The following is a 21665-nucleotide window of genomic DNA, read 5'->3' on the forward strand; positions in this document are numbered from 1 at the left end:
GCATATATATTGAGGTGCATGTGATGAAGTATTGTGTACATCGAAGGTGACAAAAACTCACAGATGGGAAATGAAAATGAGTCACAAGATACCCATTCTTCTTTTTTTTTTTTTTCTTTTCCATTCAGTGTCCGATACCCGTATTGAAGTCCGACTAATCCAAATTTGCACCGGGTAGGACCCATTCGGGAGGTAGCTTTTCCTACCAAAGAGTTTTCCATACCAGGGCTCGAACCCAAAACTTCTGATAAAGAGAGGAACAGTTCCATCCACTGCACCACATCCTATGGCGGTACCCATTCATCCCTTTTTTGGTTTCTCATCCGGTGGCCGATACCCGCATTAGAACCCGACTAATCCAAATTCGTGCCGGGGGTGGCACTCCCCACAAGAATTTTTTCATATCCAGGACTCGAACCCGAGGCCTCTAGTTAAGGAAAGAACAGTCTCATCCAATCCACTTCACCATATGAAGGTGCCCATTCTTCAATCTTCATCATCACCTATACATATACAACAACCAGCCATCCCTCTTAGATTCTGCATGTATTGTAAGTAGGAAACTAGGAATAATCCATTCACCAATTATAATAACCCCTCACATATATATGTCACACAATCACTAACAAAAATATTGGAATTAAACTATGAATGCTCGTAGCTAACATAATTTTGTGATAATTCATCACTAATATGTCGCTAAATAGGATTAACAACAGACTTTGCTATTTAGTTATAAAATTTATTTATTGCTAATTTCTATTTTTCTGTACTCCGTGAATAGTATAATTTTTCGATTACGAGAGTTCAATAACATTAATGTGAGATTATAAGTTTGCATGGAAATTGAGGCTAGTTTGACATAGGTGTTTTTCAAGATTAATTTAAAATTTATGAATTTTTACGACGATAATTAATAATACAATAATACATGGTAATTGTTAGCATGATTTAATAGTTATAAATATTTAATAGATTTTATTGAATAAAAAAGTTTTTAAATTTAGGTTTGAGGTTTGAACTAATGAACACATACGTGATTAGATGTGTCTCACTCTCACCGATCTGTACCTTTAAATGACAATTAAATTAAAGTAAATCATCTCTGAACATTAAAGAAAAAAACAAACAAATGTTACGTTTAAAAATAAAAAAAAATGACAATTAATTTTGATGTGATGTTTTCTCTTTAAAAAATGTAACTTTTCGACCATTATTTTATACTACAGTTATCAATATATTATAGAGTTAAATTTATGGGTTCACCTTAATTCATATACATACTTTATCAAAATAAAATAAAATTACGTAAATGGTACAAAAAAGTGTATTATAAAGCATGCACCTCTTGACTAAAACTACATATATGGTAAGATGAAAAAGGGCAAAAAAACGTATCAAATTCTTCTTCCGTTTAAATTTATTTATCTGATTTTAACTTGATGTGGAGTTTAAAAATAAAAATAAAACTTTTAAATTTTGTGATTTTAGATTAGAACCATGTGATCCTGAACAAGCCAGAAAGTTAGAATATAAAATTTTCCAAAAAAGAAAATATGCGTTCTCTTTTGAAACAAATTTAAAATTAAAACGAAGGAAATAAAAGACGTTCTTTAGATATTTCAATCAATTCGAAATTTAGGAAGATGGATTAATAATAACGATGTATACCGAGGAGTCATTTGAGATCGTTAAACAAGAGTTATAGTGAAGTCGTAGTATTCTTTCATGTTTATCCGAGGTCTTGAATTCGAGTCTAGAATATATATAAAGTGTCTTTATTATGAAGTGACGGGTTCAAGCCTCGTGCGAGTATATATATATCTAAAGTCGTCTTTATTATGGAGTTCTCTACTTTACCTTTCTTACGTAGAATATCTCAGCATAAATTCAAATTTAATCGAATTTTCATACGAATATCGAACAATATATCTAGTCTTTAGCTTCCTAATTAGAAGCAAAGTCAATAGTAATATTTTTTGAAGAACAAATTAATTAAATTACAATAATAATTTTGGAGAAGATGATAATAGCAAAAAAAAAACAAAAAATAGGACCTACCAACTTTCAGTGTCTTTCACAGTCAAAAATTTCAAGTTGCACCCGTGACCCTCATTTGTTTCTTGTGATTATGTGAAAACTATATTTTATTTTTTTAATTATATGATTTTATTTTTTAGAAAGAATAATATAAAATCTAGTAATTTCTTTATTTTCTGTTCTCACGCAAAACCAAGAGCATGTTTCACAGACCAAAATATTCTCTTTAAATAAAAAAAAATATTTTATTTAAAAGGGAGTCTTGGAGTAACTAGTAAAGTTGCTGTCATGTGACCAGCAGGTCACGGGTTCAAGCCTTGGAAACAGCCTCTGGCAGAAATGCAAGGTAAGACTGCGTACGATATACCTTTGTGGTGGGGCCTCGGACACCGCGCATAGCGATAGCTTTAGTACATTAGACTACCTTTTTTTTTTTTTTAAATTATAATTTTTTCAAACCGAGTATATATATATATATATATATACACACACACACACACTTAGCATAATATATAAAATTATAAATATACATTTAAATTTGGTCTTAACTTGCAAGTAATTAATTAGCACTTAGAGAGTGTTTTTCTAGATAGTAGTGAGTAGACACCTCAACTTGATCTTAACTAGAAACTAAACACTTTCAACTCGTCCTAACTATGTCTCGTGGGCATTCAATACTGATGTGACACATATATTTTGGAGGTGTCAAATAATCATACATAGATTCGAGTGTTCAACTGTTGTACTGGAGACGAATCGAGGGTACACATATATAAATGTAATACTCAATGTTGGAGTGGGGGTGAGACAAGTTTGAATGTATTCATATAGATGTTAATAAGTTACAAAAAGGGATGTAAGTAATTCATTTATACACATTTTTATTTAGGAAATTACTGCAATTTATTGCATAAAAAGCTAAGAATCACTTTATACATTTATTAGTATATAATTTTAATTTTGACATTTATCAATAAAGTTATTTGTTGAATTCTAATAGATGTTCAAAGGCTGATCACGACAAATAACATGTTTTAGAAAAAAGTAAAAATTGTTTATTTCATCGAAATATGCTCTAAAAGTGCAAATAATATTCAAATTTCAAATAGAATTTTCTTGGAAGTGAAACACAACAAATGAAATGACTTTGGGATTTTCCTTATTTTTGAAAATTATTCACATAGAAAATAAAATGACAAAGCAATAGATGCTCTAACAAAGGACACATGGTTGAGAAGCCCTAAAGAATAATCCAAAAAATTTCAAAATACATAAAAAAATATATATATATATATGTTTTTTTATCAAAAAAAGTAGTGAAAATCAAGGCGGACTTATAGCTAAACTTTTGGTACTCCAGCACCATTAAATTCGATGTAAATTTAGAAAAACACCCAGTAAGCCAAGAGGATAGCTGGTGCTTTAGTTTTCAGATATAACCTTAAAATTTGGACGTTAAAATATGTGTATTTGAATCTTTCGTACATTCACGATCCATAAATTCTGAATCCGCCACAAATGAAAATTACTAGGATATTGGAATTGGTGGGGGAATGTGTCAGTTGGAGTTATGTATTGGATCATTTTGTAGATTGTCTCATCATTTTTTTCACAGCTTGCTGACTTTTTTCGTACAACATTCTCCTTAGATTCCCATTTATCTTTCCTCTTTCCATTTCAAACTTTTTACCTTCTAAAAATTATTATTTGCCAATTATTACATTCTTTTTTTAGATGAGCATCCAGTATCCGTTTAAATTATGATCAAAGTTGCTACGACATATTTCAACTTTACAGGGGTCCTATTAGCCTCTGAATTTAATTTTAGCGTATTTTTATCACTCTTTTATGCTGACGTGACATCTTTATTACATAAAATGAGACACACGTCAAAGGTGTCACGTCAGCTAAAAAGATTAATAAAAATATGCTAAAATTGAGTTCGGAGGGTAATAGGACCCTCGGAAAGTTGGAAAGTGTCGTAACAAATTTGGTCATAGTTCAGGAAGTACTGAATGCTTTACTCGTTCTTTGTTGTTGTTGGTTTTCTATTCATTTTAAAGCCTTAAAATTTTGATTAATTTGAATTCGTGTCTGCATAAAATCTATTATAGACAAAAATGGTACCTGCTTTGAGGTTTCATCTACTTCAAATACACATCGTATAAGGCTCGTTATAGGGAGAAATCGGTATCGCTTTGAACAATTATTTTGAATTTGCACCACCTAAGTCCCATTACAGAAGAAATTGACAAATTTTATTTGTTTTCTCAACTCGTATCTGAAACCTTTGATTGAAGTCGGAGGAATTTTATCCATCTCACCATAACTCTAGGTGGTCCAATTACATTAATGTTCTTGTCTTAAACTATCCATAATGCAATGAGTGTGTGCATTTTCATTCTTCTCAAGTCATATTTGAAGTTTAAATTTCAAACTTCAAGTGAAAAATACAAAATTTTACTTCTTTGCAATATTTATGTGACTTTTACAAGAAGTTGCACCACTATTTAAAATATATATCTAGGCACAATACCTATATTAGTATATAGTTATATATATGATTTTTTTTTTTTTGGGTAATGATATTTGATAATTTAATCTTTCATTTCTTACCCAAAGCTAGTAAAAACAAAAACTCTATTTGAGACAGAGAAAAATAAATTGTTTTAAGTTATAATTTTGTCTGTTCCTGTTAATTGTAATTTGAAAGCTAATAATGGCTATGTAGAAATTAAACTTCTTAAGCTAATAAAGTTCAACTTGAAATAACTTATATATACATATCTACTAACATTCTTATTTTATACGGTCAACAATATATCCAGTGTAATTTCACCAGTGATGCTTGAAGAGCGTACTGTGTACGCGGCCTTAACACTCTAATAGATATAACTTACTTATTTTATACGGTCAACAATATATCCAGTGTAATCCCACAAGTAAAATTTGAAGAGTGTACTGTGTACGCGACCTTAACACTGTAATAGTAGATATAACTTACTTATTTTATACAATCAACAACATATCCCGTGTAATCCCACCAATGCGATTTGAAGAGCGTACAATGTACACAACCTTAACACTTTAATGGTAGATATAACTTACTTTCTTACTTTATATGGTGAATAATAACATAAAGCAACCTTAACACTCTAATGGTAGATATAACTTACATTCTTATTTTATATGGTCAACAAACATATTCAATGTAATTCCACAAGTGGAATTTGGTGAGCGTAGTATGTATGTAGTCTTAACACTCTAATAGTAAAAATATAACTTGCATTCTTATTTTATGCGATCAACAATATATCTAGTGTAATCTCATAAGTGGGGTTTGAAGAGCGTATTGTGTACGCGACCTTAACACTCTAAGGGGTCGTTTGGTAGAGTGAATAAGACTAATGCAAAATATGGTGTCTTAGTTAATACTTGTATTAGTAATGCTTGTGTTAGCTATGCTTGCATTAGTTATGCTTATATTTTTCTTATGCAGTGTTTGGTTTGATGTATTAAAAATAACATGAATTAAATAATTTCTAATTTTTTTTTGTTTTTTTACAAAGATACCCTCCATATATATTGTTGGAAAGGATGAGAATTTTTTTTTGAGGGATAATAGTGTCTTTAATCATGTTAATGCATGCATTGGATCCATTGCAATGCTAATACCATAGATTTTGAGGTATTAGTAATATATACGTCAATACACAATAAAGTGACATGGGGTGAAAAAGTATACCAAACAAAGTATTTAGTAGTACACATTAAACTAATGCATGAATTAACTTTCCAATACACTCTATCAAACGACCCCTAATAATAGATATAACTTACTTTTTTACTTTATATGGTCAACAATAACATAGCGCGACTTTAACACTCCAATAGTAGATATAACTTACTCATTTTATACGGTCAACAACATATTTAGTGTAATTCCTCTGGTGGGGTTTGGAGAGCGTAGTATGTACGCGGTCTTAACACTCTATAATAGTAGATATAACTTACTTATTTTGTACTGTCAACAACATATCTAGTGTAATCCTACAAATAAATTCTAAAGAAAGTAATTTATACACGGTCTTACCCCTACCTCGCAAAGTCAAAGAGAATAATCTAACCCTTACCTTACTCTCACTCCCCCTCTCTCTCTTTCCAAGAATCCAATTATAGGGGCAGGGACGGATCCACCTTTCATCTAGGGTTCATCCGAACTCACTCCGACTGAAAATTATACTATTTTTACATAGTTAAAAATATTTTTATATATATATATATAGTAGAAGTTAAACCCCCCTTCGGCTAGTTCATATTTTTCCTTTTGAACCCCTCAATAAAAATCCTGACCCCGCCACCGATAGAGGGTGGGTGGGTGGGTGGAGGACTAGAAACCAAAAAGGAAAGAGGAAAGATAGCTTTTTTGAGCACCTTTTTAACTCACAAGGACCACAACAAAACTCACAAGCCCCATCAAACTACCAGTCTTAAGTCTTTATTTTCTCTATCTATCTCATGTGAATATAGTTACTTCATTCTCCTTTCCACCTTGTACACATGAATATCTAACAATAATCCCAAACTCCTAACTATTCTAAAAAGCCTTTGTTTGCTTCTCTTGTTGTAGGAACTAAAAAACACCATCATAAAAAATGAAACTTTTTAGTCCTTTTTTAGTTTTAATACTTCATGTTGGTTTGTTGTATGGATCTTTATTTGCTGATGATACTACTATGCTGATTAATGATGATGTTTTAGGCCTCATTGTATTCAAATCAGCACTTCTTGATCCTTACTCAAAACTCTCATCATGGAATGAAGATGATAACTCTCCCTGTGCATGGGAGTTCATTCAATGCAATCCAATTGATGGTAGAGTTACTGAACTCAACTTAAATGGCTTCAGTTTATCAGGAAAGATCGGTAGGGGGCTCGAGAAGTTGCAGTCTTTAAAGGTATTATCTTTATCAAACAACAACTTCACTGGTGCAATTAGTCCTGAGTTAGCCTTGTTGACAAATCTTGAAAATCTTAATTTTAGTCATAATGGCTTATCAGGGAATATCCCTGGATCTTTTTCGAATATGACCTCTTTACAGTTTCTTGATCTGTCTGAGAATTCGTTATCTGGACCTGTCTCCGATACCATGTTTGATAACTGTGGTGATTCGCTACGCTATCTTTCTCTATCCGGGAACTCTCTTGAAGGTGCATTTCCTAAAACAGTTTCCAAATGCACTAGTTTGAATCATCTCAATCTTTCAAGAAACCATTTTTCTGGTGACCCCGGATTCTCCGAGGGTGTGTGGGGATTGACAAGGCTTAGGACATTAGATCTTTCACATAATGAACTGTCTGGATTAGTACCAATTGGTGTTTCAGTGTTACATCAGTTGAAAGAGTTTTGGTTACAAGGGAATCGTTTCAGTGGAGATTTACCAGCTGATATAGGCTTTTGTCCACACCTGAATACACTAGATTTGAGTAATAATCAATTCACTGGACAAATTCCAGTCTCACTTCAAAAGCTGAATGTTCTTTCTTTTCTCAGTTTATCAAACAATCTGATAAATGGAGATTTTCCTCAATGGTTAAGTAACATGAGCAGCTTGGAATACTTGGATTTTTCGGGTAATAGTTTAGAAGGAACATTGCCTGATTCAATAGCGGATTTGAAAATGCTGAAGTACTTAAGTTTATCTGGTAATAAGTTGAGTGGAAACATTCCAAAGTCTGTGATGTATTGTACTAGTTTATCGACTATCCGGTTAAAAGAAAATGCATTGACTGGTAGCATACCTGAAGGACTGTTTAGTATAGGATTGGAAGAAGCAGATTTTTCAAGAAATGAGTTAACTGGTTCAATCCCTCCTGGTTCAGGCAAATTGTTTGAATCACTTCAAGTTCTTGATCTATCAGGAAACAATCTTACCGGGAACATTCCGGCTGAAGTGGGACTTTTCTCCAAGTTGAGATATTTGAATCTTTCTTGGAACAATTTTCAATCAGGATTGCCTCCTGAAGTTGGATACTTTCAGAATCTAACGGTGTTGGATGTTCGACACAGTGCATTAGTTGGCTCAATTCCTGGTGATATCTGTGATTCTGGTAGCTTGGGAATTCTTCAACTTGATGGAAATTCATTCACTGGTCCTATTCCTGATGAGATTGGAAATTGTTCATCCCTCTACTTACTGTAAGTATCTTTTATTCTGATTCATCTCATTATATAGTGCAGTCTTGGAGTAACCGGTAAAGTTGCCTTCATGTGACCAGGAGGTCACGGGTTCAAGCCTTGGAAACAGCCTCTGGCAGAAATGCAAGGTAAGGCTGCGTGTAATACACCCTTGTGGTGGGGCCCTTCCGTGGACCCTGCGCGTAGCGGGAACTTTAGTGCACCGGGCTGCCCTTTTAGAGTGCAGTCAGACGACTCTATAACAATCATGTTTTCTGTGGCACCAGTCTTTCATGTTATATTATATTATACGTTCTCTGTAACAACATGGCATCACTTTTTCATTATTTGTTGTTGGATTGAATGTCAAATTTGTTAAATGCAGGAGTTTGTCACATAATAATTTAAGTGGCTCAATACCAAGGTCCCTTTCAATGTTGAAGAAGCTAAAGATTTTGAAGCTAGAGCATAACCAATTGAGTGGTGAACTACCACAAGAACTTGGCAAGTTAGAAAATCTTCTGGCTGTTAATATATCCTACAATAGGCTCGTTGGACGCCTTCCGATGAGTAGTATATTCCAGAACTTAGACCAGAGTTCATTGGAAGGAAATTTGGGTATTTGTTCACCTTTATTGAAAGGTCCTTGTAAGTTGAATGTGCCAAAGCCTTTGGTTCTTGATCCTTATGCTTATGGAAACCAGATGGGAGGTCAAAACCGGAGTGATGGAACTTCAAGAAGCAATGACAAAAGCTTCAAGCACCATAGATTCCTCAGTGTTTCATCCATTGTTGCAATCTCTGCTGCAGCTGTGATCGCGGTTGGAGTACTGATAATAACCTTACTAAATGCTTCTGTTCGAAGGAGGATAGCATTCGTTGAGAATGCGTTGGAAAGTATGTGTTCAAGTTCTTCTAAATCAGGGAGCTTAGCCACTGGAAAGCTTGTGTTATTGGACACAAAATCGTCCCCAGATTGGACTAATACCAGTCTTGACTCAGTCTTAAACAAGGCAGCTGAAATCGGTGAAGGTGCATTTGGGACTGTTTACAAGGCGCCATTGGGAGGGGAAGGAAGAATAGTCGCAATCAAGAAACTTGTGACGTCAAAGATCCTTCAATATCCTGAGGACTTCGATAGAGAAGTACGAGTTTTAGCAAAAGCAAGGCATCCAAATCTGATATCCTTAAAAGGTTATTACTGGACTCCTCAACTGCAGCTTTTAGTATCAGAATATGCACCAGAAGGAAGTTTACAAGCCATACTACACGAAAGGCCGCCTTCGTCTTCATCATCCCCTCCGCTATCTTGGTCCACTAGATTCAACATCATGCTCGGAACAGCCAAGGGACTAGCACATTTGCACCACGCGTTTAGGCCAGCAATCATACACTACAACATAAAGCCTAGCAACATCCTCCTCGATGAAAACTTTAACCCGAAAGTATCAGATTTCGGTCTGGCAAGGATCGTGACAAAGCTGGATAAGCACATGATAAGCAACAGGTTCCAGAGTGCACTAGGCTATGCAGCACCTGAATTGGCATGTCAGAGCTTAAGGGTGAACGAGAAGTGCGATGTTTATGGCTTCGGGATGTTGATTCTTGAAATTGTCACAGGGAGAAGGCCAGTGGAGTATGGAGAGGACAATGTGTTGATACTCAATGATCATGTGAGAGTTTTGCTTGAGCAAGGCAATGTGTTGGAATGTGTTGATCCAAGCATGGTTACTTATCCTGAAGAAGAAGTTTTGCCTGTTTTGAAGTTGGCATTGGTGTGCACTTCTCAAATACCATCAAGTAGGCCTTCAATGGCTGAAGTGGTTCAAATCTTGCAGGTCATCAAAACACCTGTTCCTCAAAGAATGGAAGCATACTAAAACATGTTTTACAAACTTAATGAATTTCCCTTTTCTTTTGACTTTCTATCATCATTTTGTTTCCTATAAATCTATTGTTATTATGTTAAACCTCCTAAGTTGATGTTTTTGGACTAGATAGTGATAGAGTGAGTTTGGTACTTACCTGTCATTTGATGAAATATATGGGAGGTACAATGACTTCAATCTTGTTTGTTGTTCTTTTATTTATAAAAGGACAGCCCAGTGCACTAAAGCTACCGCTATGCGCGGTGTTCGGGAAAGGGCTCCACCATAAGGGGTATTGTACGCAGTCTTACCTTGCATTTCTGCCACAGACTGTTTCCAAGGCTTGAACCCGTGACCTCCTAGTCACATATACAAATTTTTTGTCTTTGAAAGTAAAGTTAGTGGTATATACTCATGAAACATGTTACAAATTTCATGAATGTTTTGTATACGAATGTTCGTTATAACGGAGCTAGAACTTTCACATAAGGGACTCAAAATATATAAAAGTAAATAGGAAAAGACATCGTTTCCACCTCAAACTATACCCGAAAAGTCTAAGTCATATCTAAACTATATTAGTGACCTATTACACACCTTAACTATAAAAAAGTGATACTTTTTACACCCTGTCAGGCATTACACCATTTGCATGTGGTGTGGTGTTTTACATGCGCTGCTACGTCAGTGCCACATTAGCACCACGTCAGCATCTTCCGAAAAAATAATAAATTTATTATTTTCATAAATTCTTCTTTTTTCTTTCTTCTTTTTAATTTAAATCCTTTTTCTTTCTTTCTTTCTTCTTCATAATTTTTTTTATTTAAATAATTATCTTTTTTTCTTCAATATCTAAAACCATGGAAGTGTAGGTATTCTTCAGTGTTCAAAATCATCTTCTTCAATGTTCAAAATCATCTTCTTCAATGTCCAAAATCTTCTTCTTTTTCTTCAATTACCAAAAAGAAAAAAAAAAATTAACGGGATCATATTCTTAATGGGAAGATGATATAAAATCAATACACCCAAGCAACAACTACATTCAAATTCAATGTCATCTTCTTCTTCTTTTCTTCAATTTCTTCAATGTTCAAAACCATCGTCTTCTTTTTCTTCAATTTCCCAACAACCATAATGTCGTCTTCTTCTTCCATTGTTGATATAAAATCAATACACCCAAACAACAACTTCATTCAAATTCAATATCATATTCTTCTTCTTTTTCTCCAATAAGTTTTCTCCAATCTTTACAAGTCTTATCAAAAAAAAATTTTGATCGACTTTTTTTTTCAATTTCAATGATTTTAAATAAGATGAGTAAAGAATTTTGAAACTACAAGAACAGATTAATTTGAAAGTACATCAACAAGATGAATTTAATTTAGAAAACAATAGTTCGATTGCGTTCGGTGAATCTTCTTCTCACTTCAACACGCCGATTCAACTTCTCTTTTTCTCTACAAAAATTACTATGGAAAAATCATTTTCGTCAACCACAAGGAGCATGGTTGTGAATTGAAAAAAAATGAAGAAAAAGAAGATTGAGAGAGAAATAGAAAAAAAATAAAAAATGGGGTTGAAGGAGAGAGAATGTGTGGGGCTGGGTGGTGGGATGGGGGTTCTAAAAAATAATTTTGGCTTTAGACGCGTTTTTTTTTTTTAATTTAATTTTATTTCCACATCAGATCTTGGGTGTAAATAGTTTCACTTTTTTATAATTTAGGTGTATAATAAATCACTAGTATAGTTTAAGTGTGGCTTCAACTTTTCGAATATAATTTAAGATAAAAATGATGCCTTTTCCCAAAGTAAATACACGGAAAGAGTCAAAAGAATTTCAACGTTCACTATATATACATACAAGTCAGTTTGAACCCTATACATAATAAAAGTTTCCCCTACTCATTGACAGAATCACTTTATGCTTTTTTTTTTTTTTTGCTATTAGCAGCATAAAAAACATTGAGATTTTGGTGCCACATAGTCCACGATTTCGTGGGTGAGCTCGGGGTCCAGGCGTGTTGTGAACCAAAAATCGTAACACATTTGATCATATATCTTCATTCAGTTGACAATACCTTATGAAATTCTAAATAAATTTAACACTTTGAATGACAAATGATACTAATTGTGAAAATAACGTAACATTGAGATTTTGGTGTCCTAATCATCCTTTGACATGTATAATACATGCAGGTTCTATTGTCTTTTCTATGTGACACATAACTTAGTGCCAAGACATCACAATTTTGAATACAGTAATTTTTTGGCCACCTACTGCATAGTCAAAAAGGAAAAAGGTAAGGTAGTCAAAAGCACACACAGACAAACAAATTGATCAAGCCTCTTTTTTCCTCAAAAATATGTTAGACTAATGTAAGAATCTTGATGAATTTTGAATATCAAAACTTCTAAAAGTGTGCACAAACAGTCGATCATACGAGATGAAGCAAATCATTTTCACTTACTGCAACAATGAGGGTATCAGTAGATTTTCAATCTCTACTTTCAGACTATTGATCAAAAAACGATAAGATCATCGATACAGATATATATATATATTGCTCCTTTATAGAGTGGATGTAAATCTTCACATTTAGAAGTCTGACTATAATCTGGAAAACGTAAGATAATTGGCATTTAATTTCATTTCATCGGCTTGTAGGCTACACTTGATTACCAATCACAGAAGAATATCAAAGCAAAAACTAAAGAAAGAACAAGACGCCTACAAGGAAAAAGGTCATCTCCTTTCTCCATCAACTCAGTACGTGAAAGAAAAACCGGCACAAAATCTAAGGTACAGATTGCCACTCAAAACTTGCTCAGTTCTCGTGCAGAGCCTTCATCAGATATAGTCTACTGAAGCTTTGTCCCGCAACTCTGCAGAATCCACATACAAAAGTTCTTATCAGAAGAAACAAATTATTTCCCACTTTTTAAGCTAATCAACAATTGTTTGCAGTAATTTGGCTCCAGTAAGCAAACAAGACAATAACTTACCCATTAATCTGGTTGCAGTAATTTGCAATTTGATTAGTTATGAGAAAGCTATCCAACCGCGAGGGCTCTGGGAGTGGCTTAAAGATGGGATTAGAGGGATCCTCTTCCGGCAGTGGCTCCTCTCCTGCAGCTTTACGGTTCATGTTCTCACTCCTGTAAAGGATAGAACCCAGATTAAAGGGATATCAATTAGATGTGAACAATGGAGGACCTCTAACTATACAAACTTCACTGGAGCATAGCTCAGCAAAAGATTCAAGCTTGACTACAAGATAGATTAAAAACATCTAAGGATCTAAATAACAAATCCCAATATCAAATTGTACCGATTGGTAAAGGCCTCTCTTCCTATCCCTATAAAATCTGTCTGCTAAACTTGACCACTAATATTTGCTAAGTAAATAAATGTCTTTTTTGAGAATGGTAACAGACCTAAGTAACTAAATATTCCACCTCAAGAAGTGTCAAATCTTCTTAACCATTGGCTGCATATGATACCAAAGTGGATGACTAACTCATTCCTAGGAGCTCTCTTGATGAGAGACTAGATCATCGACAGAGTCCACTAAGCTTAGCAAAATTGCTGTAACCCTCTTCTTTATAACCCAAAACTTCTGTAACCCTTCTTGCAAAATGTCCTAGAAAAATGACCTACTACTCGAATATGCCAAAATCAAAAAGATACCTCCTCTTTTGAAGCCAGGCTTGTTGCTGAGCTTGTTGACGAGAAAGATTCCGGTAATAGAATTGGAACTGCAAATGAAGTGTTAATCTTAGCAAACCACCACACTTTTGTGTACACAAGAAAAGGAAAGATTTGACCAGGAAGAGGAAAGACAAACCTTTTGTTGTTCCATTGACAAGTCATCCATGCATTCAATCAAAAATTCCACATTCCTTTCCAAATACGGATTGGTTGATAACTGTAGGCGTTCATAGTCACACTGATACAAGAAGGGGAGAAAATATCTGGGTTACAATTTAGCAACTTATATGGATATCCAGTATTCGGACAAACTTCAGTTACATTACCTGAGTTACAGGTGTATCTGGTTCCAGTTCAGTCATGAACGCACTAATGAGCGCGGAATTTGAAACTTTTATCTGTCAAAAAATAGGAAATTAACTTACTGCAATAAAATTGAAGACTTTTGCTGAATTCCTGACCTAGGAACTATGTACCTATACTAACTGCAGGAGGCATGATCTTTACATGATATTACTCAAAACAATGTGCAATTCCAAGAATTAGCGTGGCAGCAATGCAAATGTCAAATCTAACTTTTAGGAGGAGGACGACGTTTTTGAATATCACAGAAAGGGGAAAATGGTTCCCTTGGGAAAAATGGCTAATAGACCAGAACTTTATTTCTATATCTCATACAACTTATCATCAATACACTGTATTTGACATGCAAGACAGTAACAGGCTATGAAGCAGATAATGTGCTTGACAAAAAAACTAGCACAAAAAGAATCTACATACGATGACATAAGTGCCACAGAGTAAACAGGACAAGAAAGGTTAGAAGCATACTGGTATTTCTTCAAAGATATCAACCCATGAAAGATTCTTTTCTCTCAGCCTATAACAAAAAGAATTATCAGGAATTAAAACAAGTTTACTTTTATTTAAACTAGTACCGTAACCACTATCTTGAGAGGGAAAGTAGAAAAGGATCAACTCAAGAATAAACATACTTCTCTCCTGTAAAGTTGTTGCTCTTGTACAGTTCCATGAAAGAGTCAGAAAGCTTCAAAGCTTTCAAAGCTAAGACACCTTGGTTGGATCTCGAAGGATCATAGATTATGCAGACACAGCGTTTGATATTCTCCTGTAATCACAACAACAGAGTCTGAGTATAATGAATTGTTCACATCAATAGCAACTAATGAGAAAATTAGAAGCACCTAATCAAAGTCAACATTTAAGAGAACATATTAAGAAGAATATCAGCAAGGAAACTTATTTCTTTATAATAACAAGTGTTTCATATTTCAAATAATCAAGAAATGACAAAACGCTAGTATGTTCGCCATGCAAAAGATAATACATAATTAAAGCAAGAACTAACAAGTAACAACTTGTGCTGTTTGACACGAAAATCATCTTCATGGATGTTCATAACTCAAGTAATTGATCAGGAGTTGACTTCCAGTATCACTTTGGTCTCCTTGACTTCCTAAATATGTTACATTTATCACGTTTTCTTTAAATAAGGGACTCAGGAGGGTAATAGGGTACGCAGACCTTACCCCTACCTTGGGAGGCCGAGAAGTTGTTTCCAATAGACCCTCACCCTCAGCTCAAGAAAAAGTACTTCAAAGCAAATTGAAGAAAAGAAGAAATTCTGCGGATACCCACACTCTAGTTATCAACAGAGAAACAGAACAGAAGCAAGAATAACTTCACTGCTGAAACAAAGAAGCTCAGAATCCAACAACGAGAGCTGAAAAAGGATACCTGGTAATTCATGAAGGTTTCTATCAGTTCCACAGTCTGAAAAGAACCAAACAAAGTTGATTGATACCTGGAAAAAAACCACCAATGAGATTCCATATTAGGACAAATTAGTAAGGAAGTACAAGTTAAAGAGGACAATAATGTATTGGAAAGAGGAGGCATAGAGCAAGTTTTTCATGTCTTTTTTCAATATTGTGTATCATGTAAGACAGTTTCTTTTACTGTTAACATGTGCCTCTTACTCCCTTATTTGATATTAACTTTCTCTTCACTCCCCTGGAACTGACAAACATTAAAAGACTGTAATTTAAACAGCAAAAATGCAATTAGACCATCATATCTTGTACATTACCACTTCTCAATTCCAGGTTAAAGATATAAATATTCTAAGGATTCAAAAAGGATTTTTATGAAAAAAAATCAAATGTAAGTAACACATTGGTGGAAAAGAAAATTTAAATCACACAGTACCATCTTATGCTGCCTATAGCAATAAAGTCTTTCCTTTTACGAATCGAAGGAAAAACAACCGACGGAAAAAACAAGCAAGGGGGATGTGAGACTCAGCAGTAAATTTAATGGAGCAACTAAGCCAAATACAAATTTGGTGGCAACACAACCATTTTTTGAAACCAGTCCAGAAAGATCGGGCAACCGGGTTTACTTACAGCCTGGGCATGGGAATCACTATGGCTGATAAATCAACCCTTCCCATTTCCCATACCTGTTACCATAGTCCTAACAATAAAACCAAAATCATTGACCCTTACAGCTTTACCAGCAGCCTGGACACATGAAATCTTATCTGTGAATAATTCTTTAAGCAACAAAACCTAGTTAGACTAAGAGTTACACCCTTATGTTATCATCCTTACTTAATTTGATCCACCAATAACTTTAGAATCGTGCTGATAAGTGTAGTGAACATTAGAACAATCCTTTGAAAATCACATCATCATATCCATGAAATCACATGTCAGAGGAGCTTGAGTTCCTTGCATAACAGTCATCACCAGATAAAACTCAAGCGGGGAGGGGGACAGAAAAGATGGGGTGTCTTAACAATTACAATTAAAAACCATGCACATTTTCATCATAGCAGGTGCAACATACATACAACATAAACATAAAACAACCAGCCCAATGTAAGAATGTTTTCTTGAAAATAGACTCATTTTCATTGAGAACAAAGAAAAAGCAAAACTGGTTCTTGCTACTTCGTTAATTAAAGGCAACGGGAGTATTAAAGAGAACTAGCCCAAAAAAACACATTTTCTTACTTAGAAATAAGGAACCTCATAGTTCTGCCCATGTTACATAATGTCCTAATATTCAAAAAGCTCTCTTACCAACCAACGGTGTTGTTGTCAACATTAACCTCCCTCAAGCATCGCATCATTTCAAGCTGATAATTAGCTCCCTCGGCTTCAATCTCCTCATCTTCCTCCCGAGCCTGAGAAAATGGATGTGAAAAAAAATGTTAAAAATAATTTCCAAAAACATTTCCGTATAAATAAGAAGAAAGAGAGAACAGAATTCACCTACCGGAAAGGGAAAACAGTTGGTCACTTCAAGAACACTCCCAACATCCAACCCAAGGAGTTGCCCAGTGACCAAAGCCGGTGAAAACTCCTGGCAATGCTTAATTATTTTCAAAATAACCTGTAGCACAGAGTTCACTTCAGAAAACTGCACATGAAAAGGCAGACTATAGATGCAGATATACTACAACAAAAAAGGTGAACAAATCACTTTTTCCCCACCCATCTTTCGCTGTGTGCTTCACAGCTCTTGGAACATTGTAATACAACATAAGGGTATGCATACAAAAATACACATATCAAGGAGGGTATACATAAAGATAATGTTTATGAATCCTTTCTACACGTCCTGCTATCCCCAAAGTAGTGTCCACTGATACAAAAGGAAAAGATTTGATGCTCCACCTCTCTCAATTGAAGAAGATGCAAAAGCCTAACATCAGTAGAAGGGAGAATTTCTCATGCACAGGAGACTCCTGAAGTTCTACTAGGCTACAAACTTTCACAATGATGTTAAAAACCATATCTTAGACAAGTAACGTCTAGTAATTGCAACAGAGTTAATACCCACGACCTTGTTCCTTACATGAGTTGGATTTTTCACCTTGATTTTGTTTTGTGAGCCTCTTGTACACCTCTAACTGTGTTTGGGATGACTACCATTCGACCAACTATGTGGGTGCAACGTATGCGTGCAAGGTATGACTTGTTTGATGATGCTTCCAAAGAAATTATCTAAATTCTTTGGAAGGAGAACATCGAGGTTTAAGGTAAGGCAGCAATTGATATTGAGTATTAATTGCACAACTCACGTTGAGACGGAAACTATTCTTGCCAAAGGGCAAACAATAAGAGAGGGTATTGATGCGTACAAAACTGGCCCACAAAATTTTAGGCAGATGTAAACAATTCACCTAGCAATCTTTGTTCTGGGATTTGACACTTGGTTCCCAAGGGGATTCCAAGAGATCACTCAGTTCTTTTCCTTTTGTTCTCAGTTCTTTTCATTTCGTTTCTACTGTTGAGTTGGATTTCTGGGATTGTCACTGAACTCAACTATGAAGCTCTTGAGCTTCAATTGAGCTCTTGACTTCTTTATCTATGATTTCACAGGCTAATTATACATAAAACAGAAACAAATAAAAAGAGAGATAGTGCACCTATAGGTGAAATCTAGTGATCAATAAAGTGTGTTGGGAACTACCAGGTCTAAGGTTCAACTCTCGAAACAAAAACTCTTAAGTGGTAGGATGCATTACAGAAAACCAAGCATGCATCTTCAACTTTCGAAACAAAAACTCCAAGTGGTAGGATGCATTAGAGAAAACAACGCATGCATCAGCTTTGTGTATTACTAATATCTTGTTTGGTACACTTTTTTCAACCTATGCAAAACTTAGGTATTATGTTATGTATAACTACCACATGGAAAACCATGGTACTAGCAATGCAAGGACTTCTAATACATGCATTAGCATTATTAAAGGCACAAGTGCCTCTCAAAATCTTCTCCACATCATATCCACGGTATTTGTGGAGGGTATTTTTGTTAAAAAATAATCTTTTTAGAAATTATGCAATGCATTTTATTTTTAATACATCAAAACCAAACAATGCATAAGTAATAATCTTATACTTAATCTCACCATAACTAACACCTACATAACTAATACCAACATTATTAATGTCAGCATTACTAATACACCCTATTCAACTCTATTCTTATATACCCTACCAAACAACCACATAATGATCCTTTCAATTTTGACCACATCGTATCCACGGTATTTCTAGAGGGTATTTCTTGTTAACCAATCATTTTTTCACAAATTATGCAACGCGCTTTATTTTTAATACGTCAAACCAAAAAGTGCATAAGAAACAATTTCATTATAACTAATACCAACATTACCAATGTCAACATTACTAATACACCCTATCAGTGGCGGACCCAGGATTTAAGGGCCGTGGTGCTCTCGAGGTTCAAACACATATTAACACCCAAAGTTTTAATGTTCCACCCGGAAATCAAAACACCAATCTATCTTCTTGGTTTCATGGGTGCTTTTTTCCATCTTATACCAATTTTTATACATTTACTTATATAATTATACCTATTCTGCATCAGGTTTAACGGGTGCCAGAGCACCACATTTTTTAACCTAGGTTCTCCCCTGCACCCTATTTAGCACTAGTCTTATACGCCCCACCAAAACAACCCCTTAAGTGATCAATACAACCTTAGAAGAACCACACCTCAAACACTAGCTATAGGAGAACCGATGTGCTACTTCCTGCAATAGGATCATAAAATTGATAGACCAAGTTACCCGCAGGAGCTAGCAGGTATCCCGCCAATAGAATCACATGTAAACTGACCCGGACAACAGGAATATACATTTAAAACACACACACACATACCCCAACAGAATCACATGTAAGCTGACGCGGACAACACAATTATACATTTAAAACACACACACACACACACACACACACACACATATACACACACACACGCAACAGAATCACACGTACGCTGACCCGGAAAATACGATTATACATTTAAAACAAACACACACACACATATGTCAATAGAATCACATGTAAGCTGATCCGGACAACACGATTATACATTTAAAACACACACACACACACACACACACGCCAATAGAATCACATGTAAGCTGACCCAGACAACACGAATATACATTTAAAGCACACACACAAAAAAAAAAAAAACACATATGTATAGTAAATAATACCAGTCCTTCAATCTGAACAACTCTGAGTGGCGGCGCAACAGCTTCCTCTGTAGCTGCAACTTGCAAAAACGACCTTCCTGTTGCTGCATCATTCAAATTTAACCTCTAAATTCCTAAGACACACATACTACACCCAAAAAAAAATAAAAAAAAAATAATAATAACTCGGAAATCATCAAAAGGGAAATTATACGTACGATTTGCCATGATAATGAGATGAATTAAGCTGAAAATTGACTGAATCCGAAGCTTGTTAATCGGCTTCGGAGCAATAAGAGAAAAAATATTTTGATAAACAAAACCCTAATTTTGATGGAGGAATTTGTGGAGGAGAGAGAGCGGTAATTATTGTTAAATGGGCCGGCCCAGTTCTAGTTGTACAAGGATTGGATTTGTTTGGGTATAAAAGACACTATCATTTAATTTGTAGGAATATTTTACATTTTTAAAAGGAAAAATATTGGATTTTTAGGGCAAAATTCAGAAATAGCAAACTTATCCCCTTAATTATAAGTTTCATAGCAACAGTTTCATAATTATATAATATAGCAAGTTGTATTTTGTATTTTTACAAATTGTTGCTACAAAAATACAAATACATATGATTTTTACTGCTCTTATGATCGATATGTATTTTGTATTTTTGCAAACTGTTGTTACAAAAATACAAATACATACAAATACATATGCTGCAAAATTTAATTTGATAAAGTGTTGTTATTTTTTGTAATTTAATAATTAAGTATGTTACTTTATGTATTTTTTCCAAAATAAATATGAACATACACCTTAACTTATTATATAAATACAAATTTTCATCCTTACAAAGTAATTATAAAATTCTTAGCTAATTATTCATCTCGTTGGATGTATCGGAAGCTAATTATGTATCATGACAGACTCAAAATTGAAAAAAATGTATCGGAAGCTAATTATATATCTTTATAGTTTTGTTGGATGTATTATGTATCTCAATAGACCCAAAATCAAAAAAATGTATCGGGAGCTAATTATGTATCCTTATAAAGAAAAAAATGTATCTTAATTGGATGTATCAGGAGCTAATTATGTATCTCGGCAGCTTCAAAATTGAGATTTTCAGTAATTATCTAAGATGTTAGATTTTTTTGTGATTAAGCTTTAAACTATTGGGATTTATGTTGTTTGCCCTTTTAAAAAAGGAAAAACTGGACAAATATCGGTGTCTAATCTATATAGCCACACCTAATTTTTTTTTTAAAAAAATATTATATAACAACGCGTATTTTTATATGTACGGATATGTGTAACGATAAATATTCCTTTTTTTTTTTTTCTTGTGTAGAACGTGTATACGAGGATACATGATCTAAGCTGATGTATCTGAGATACATGACAGAAACTGTAATTTTTTGAAACTTATGTTGCGCTCTTTAATTGTAGTCTAAAGCTACTACATTTTTGTGATTTGGCATTTGAAAAATCAGTACAAAATAACCAAACAAAACATGTGTTGCGTACTCATTTTATGAAAAGTGAATTTAAATTTGAAGACATTGGTAAATTATTGTTGTTGTTAAATGGTATTGTTAGATGTGTTATTGTCTTCATAAATTGATGATTGATGTTTGTTCTTTATAATATTTTAGAATTTGTGCTTTAAATTTAAGTATGCTTGATTGTTTTAAATTTGAATACCAAGGTATTGTTTCTATCCATAAATGTCTATACTTCAATCCATATGTGGTTGACGTTTGTGAAACAATAAGGGGTGGGCATGCTACTGTATGTATCCAATCGAAATTTTTGATACCTTGATTTTATTAC

The 21665-nt window shown here is 34.2% G+C and overlaps 2 protein-coding genes across 2 annotated transcripts; one reads left to right on the forward strand and one right to left on the reverse strand.

Moving 5' to 3' along the window:
• The first annotated feature begins 6507 nt into the window (after nucleotides 1-6507).
• LOC107864427 (probably inactive leucine-rich repeat receptor-like protein kinase At3g28040) lies at nucleotides 6508-10284 on the forward strand. Its single transcript, XM_016710784.2, has 2 exons — nucleotides 6508-8239; nucleotides 8604-10284. Exons 1-2 carry the CDS (start codon nucleotides 6696-6698, stop codon nucleotides 10096-10098), a joined length of 3039 nt encoding a protein of 1012 aa, XP_016566270.2. The 5' UTR covers nucleotides 6508-6695; the 3' UTR covers nucleotides 10099-10284.
• A 2413-nt stretch (nucleotides 10285-12697) lies between these two features.
• LOC107864428 (eukaryotic translation initiation factor 3 subunit H) lies at nucleotides 12698-20252 on the reverse strand. Its single transcript, XM_016710785.2, has 12 exons — nucleotides 20057-20252; nucleotides 19860-19942; nucleotides 17099-17215; nucleotides 16903-17006; nucleotides 15554-15620; nucleotides 14791-14924; nucleotides 14627-14675; nucleotides 14122-14193; nucleotides 13932-14033; nucleotides 13775-13842; nucleotides 13090-13242; nucleotides 12698-12969 (listed from the first exon to the last, which is right to left on the reverse strand). The coding sequence occupies exons 1-12, from the start codon at nucleotides 20064-20066 to the stop codon at nucleotides 12912-12914; spliced, it is 1017 nt and encodes a 338-aa protein (XP_016566271.1). The 5' UTR covers nucleotides 20067-20252; the 3' UTR covers nucleotides 12698-12911.
• Nucleotides 20253-21665: the final 1413 nt, after the last annotated feature.

This window comes from Capsicum annuum, chromosome 3 (assembly GCF_002878395.1).
Source record: "Capsicum annuum cultivar UCD-10X-F1 chromosome 3, UCD10Xv1.1, whole genome shotgun sequence".
Lineage (NCBI taxonomy): Eukaryota > Viridiplantae > Streptophyta > Magnoliopsida > Solanales > Solanaceae > Capsicum > Capsicum annuum.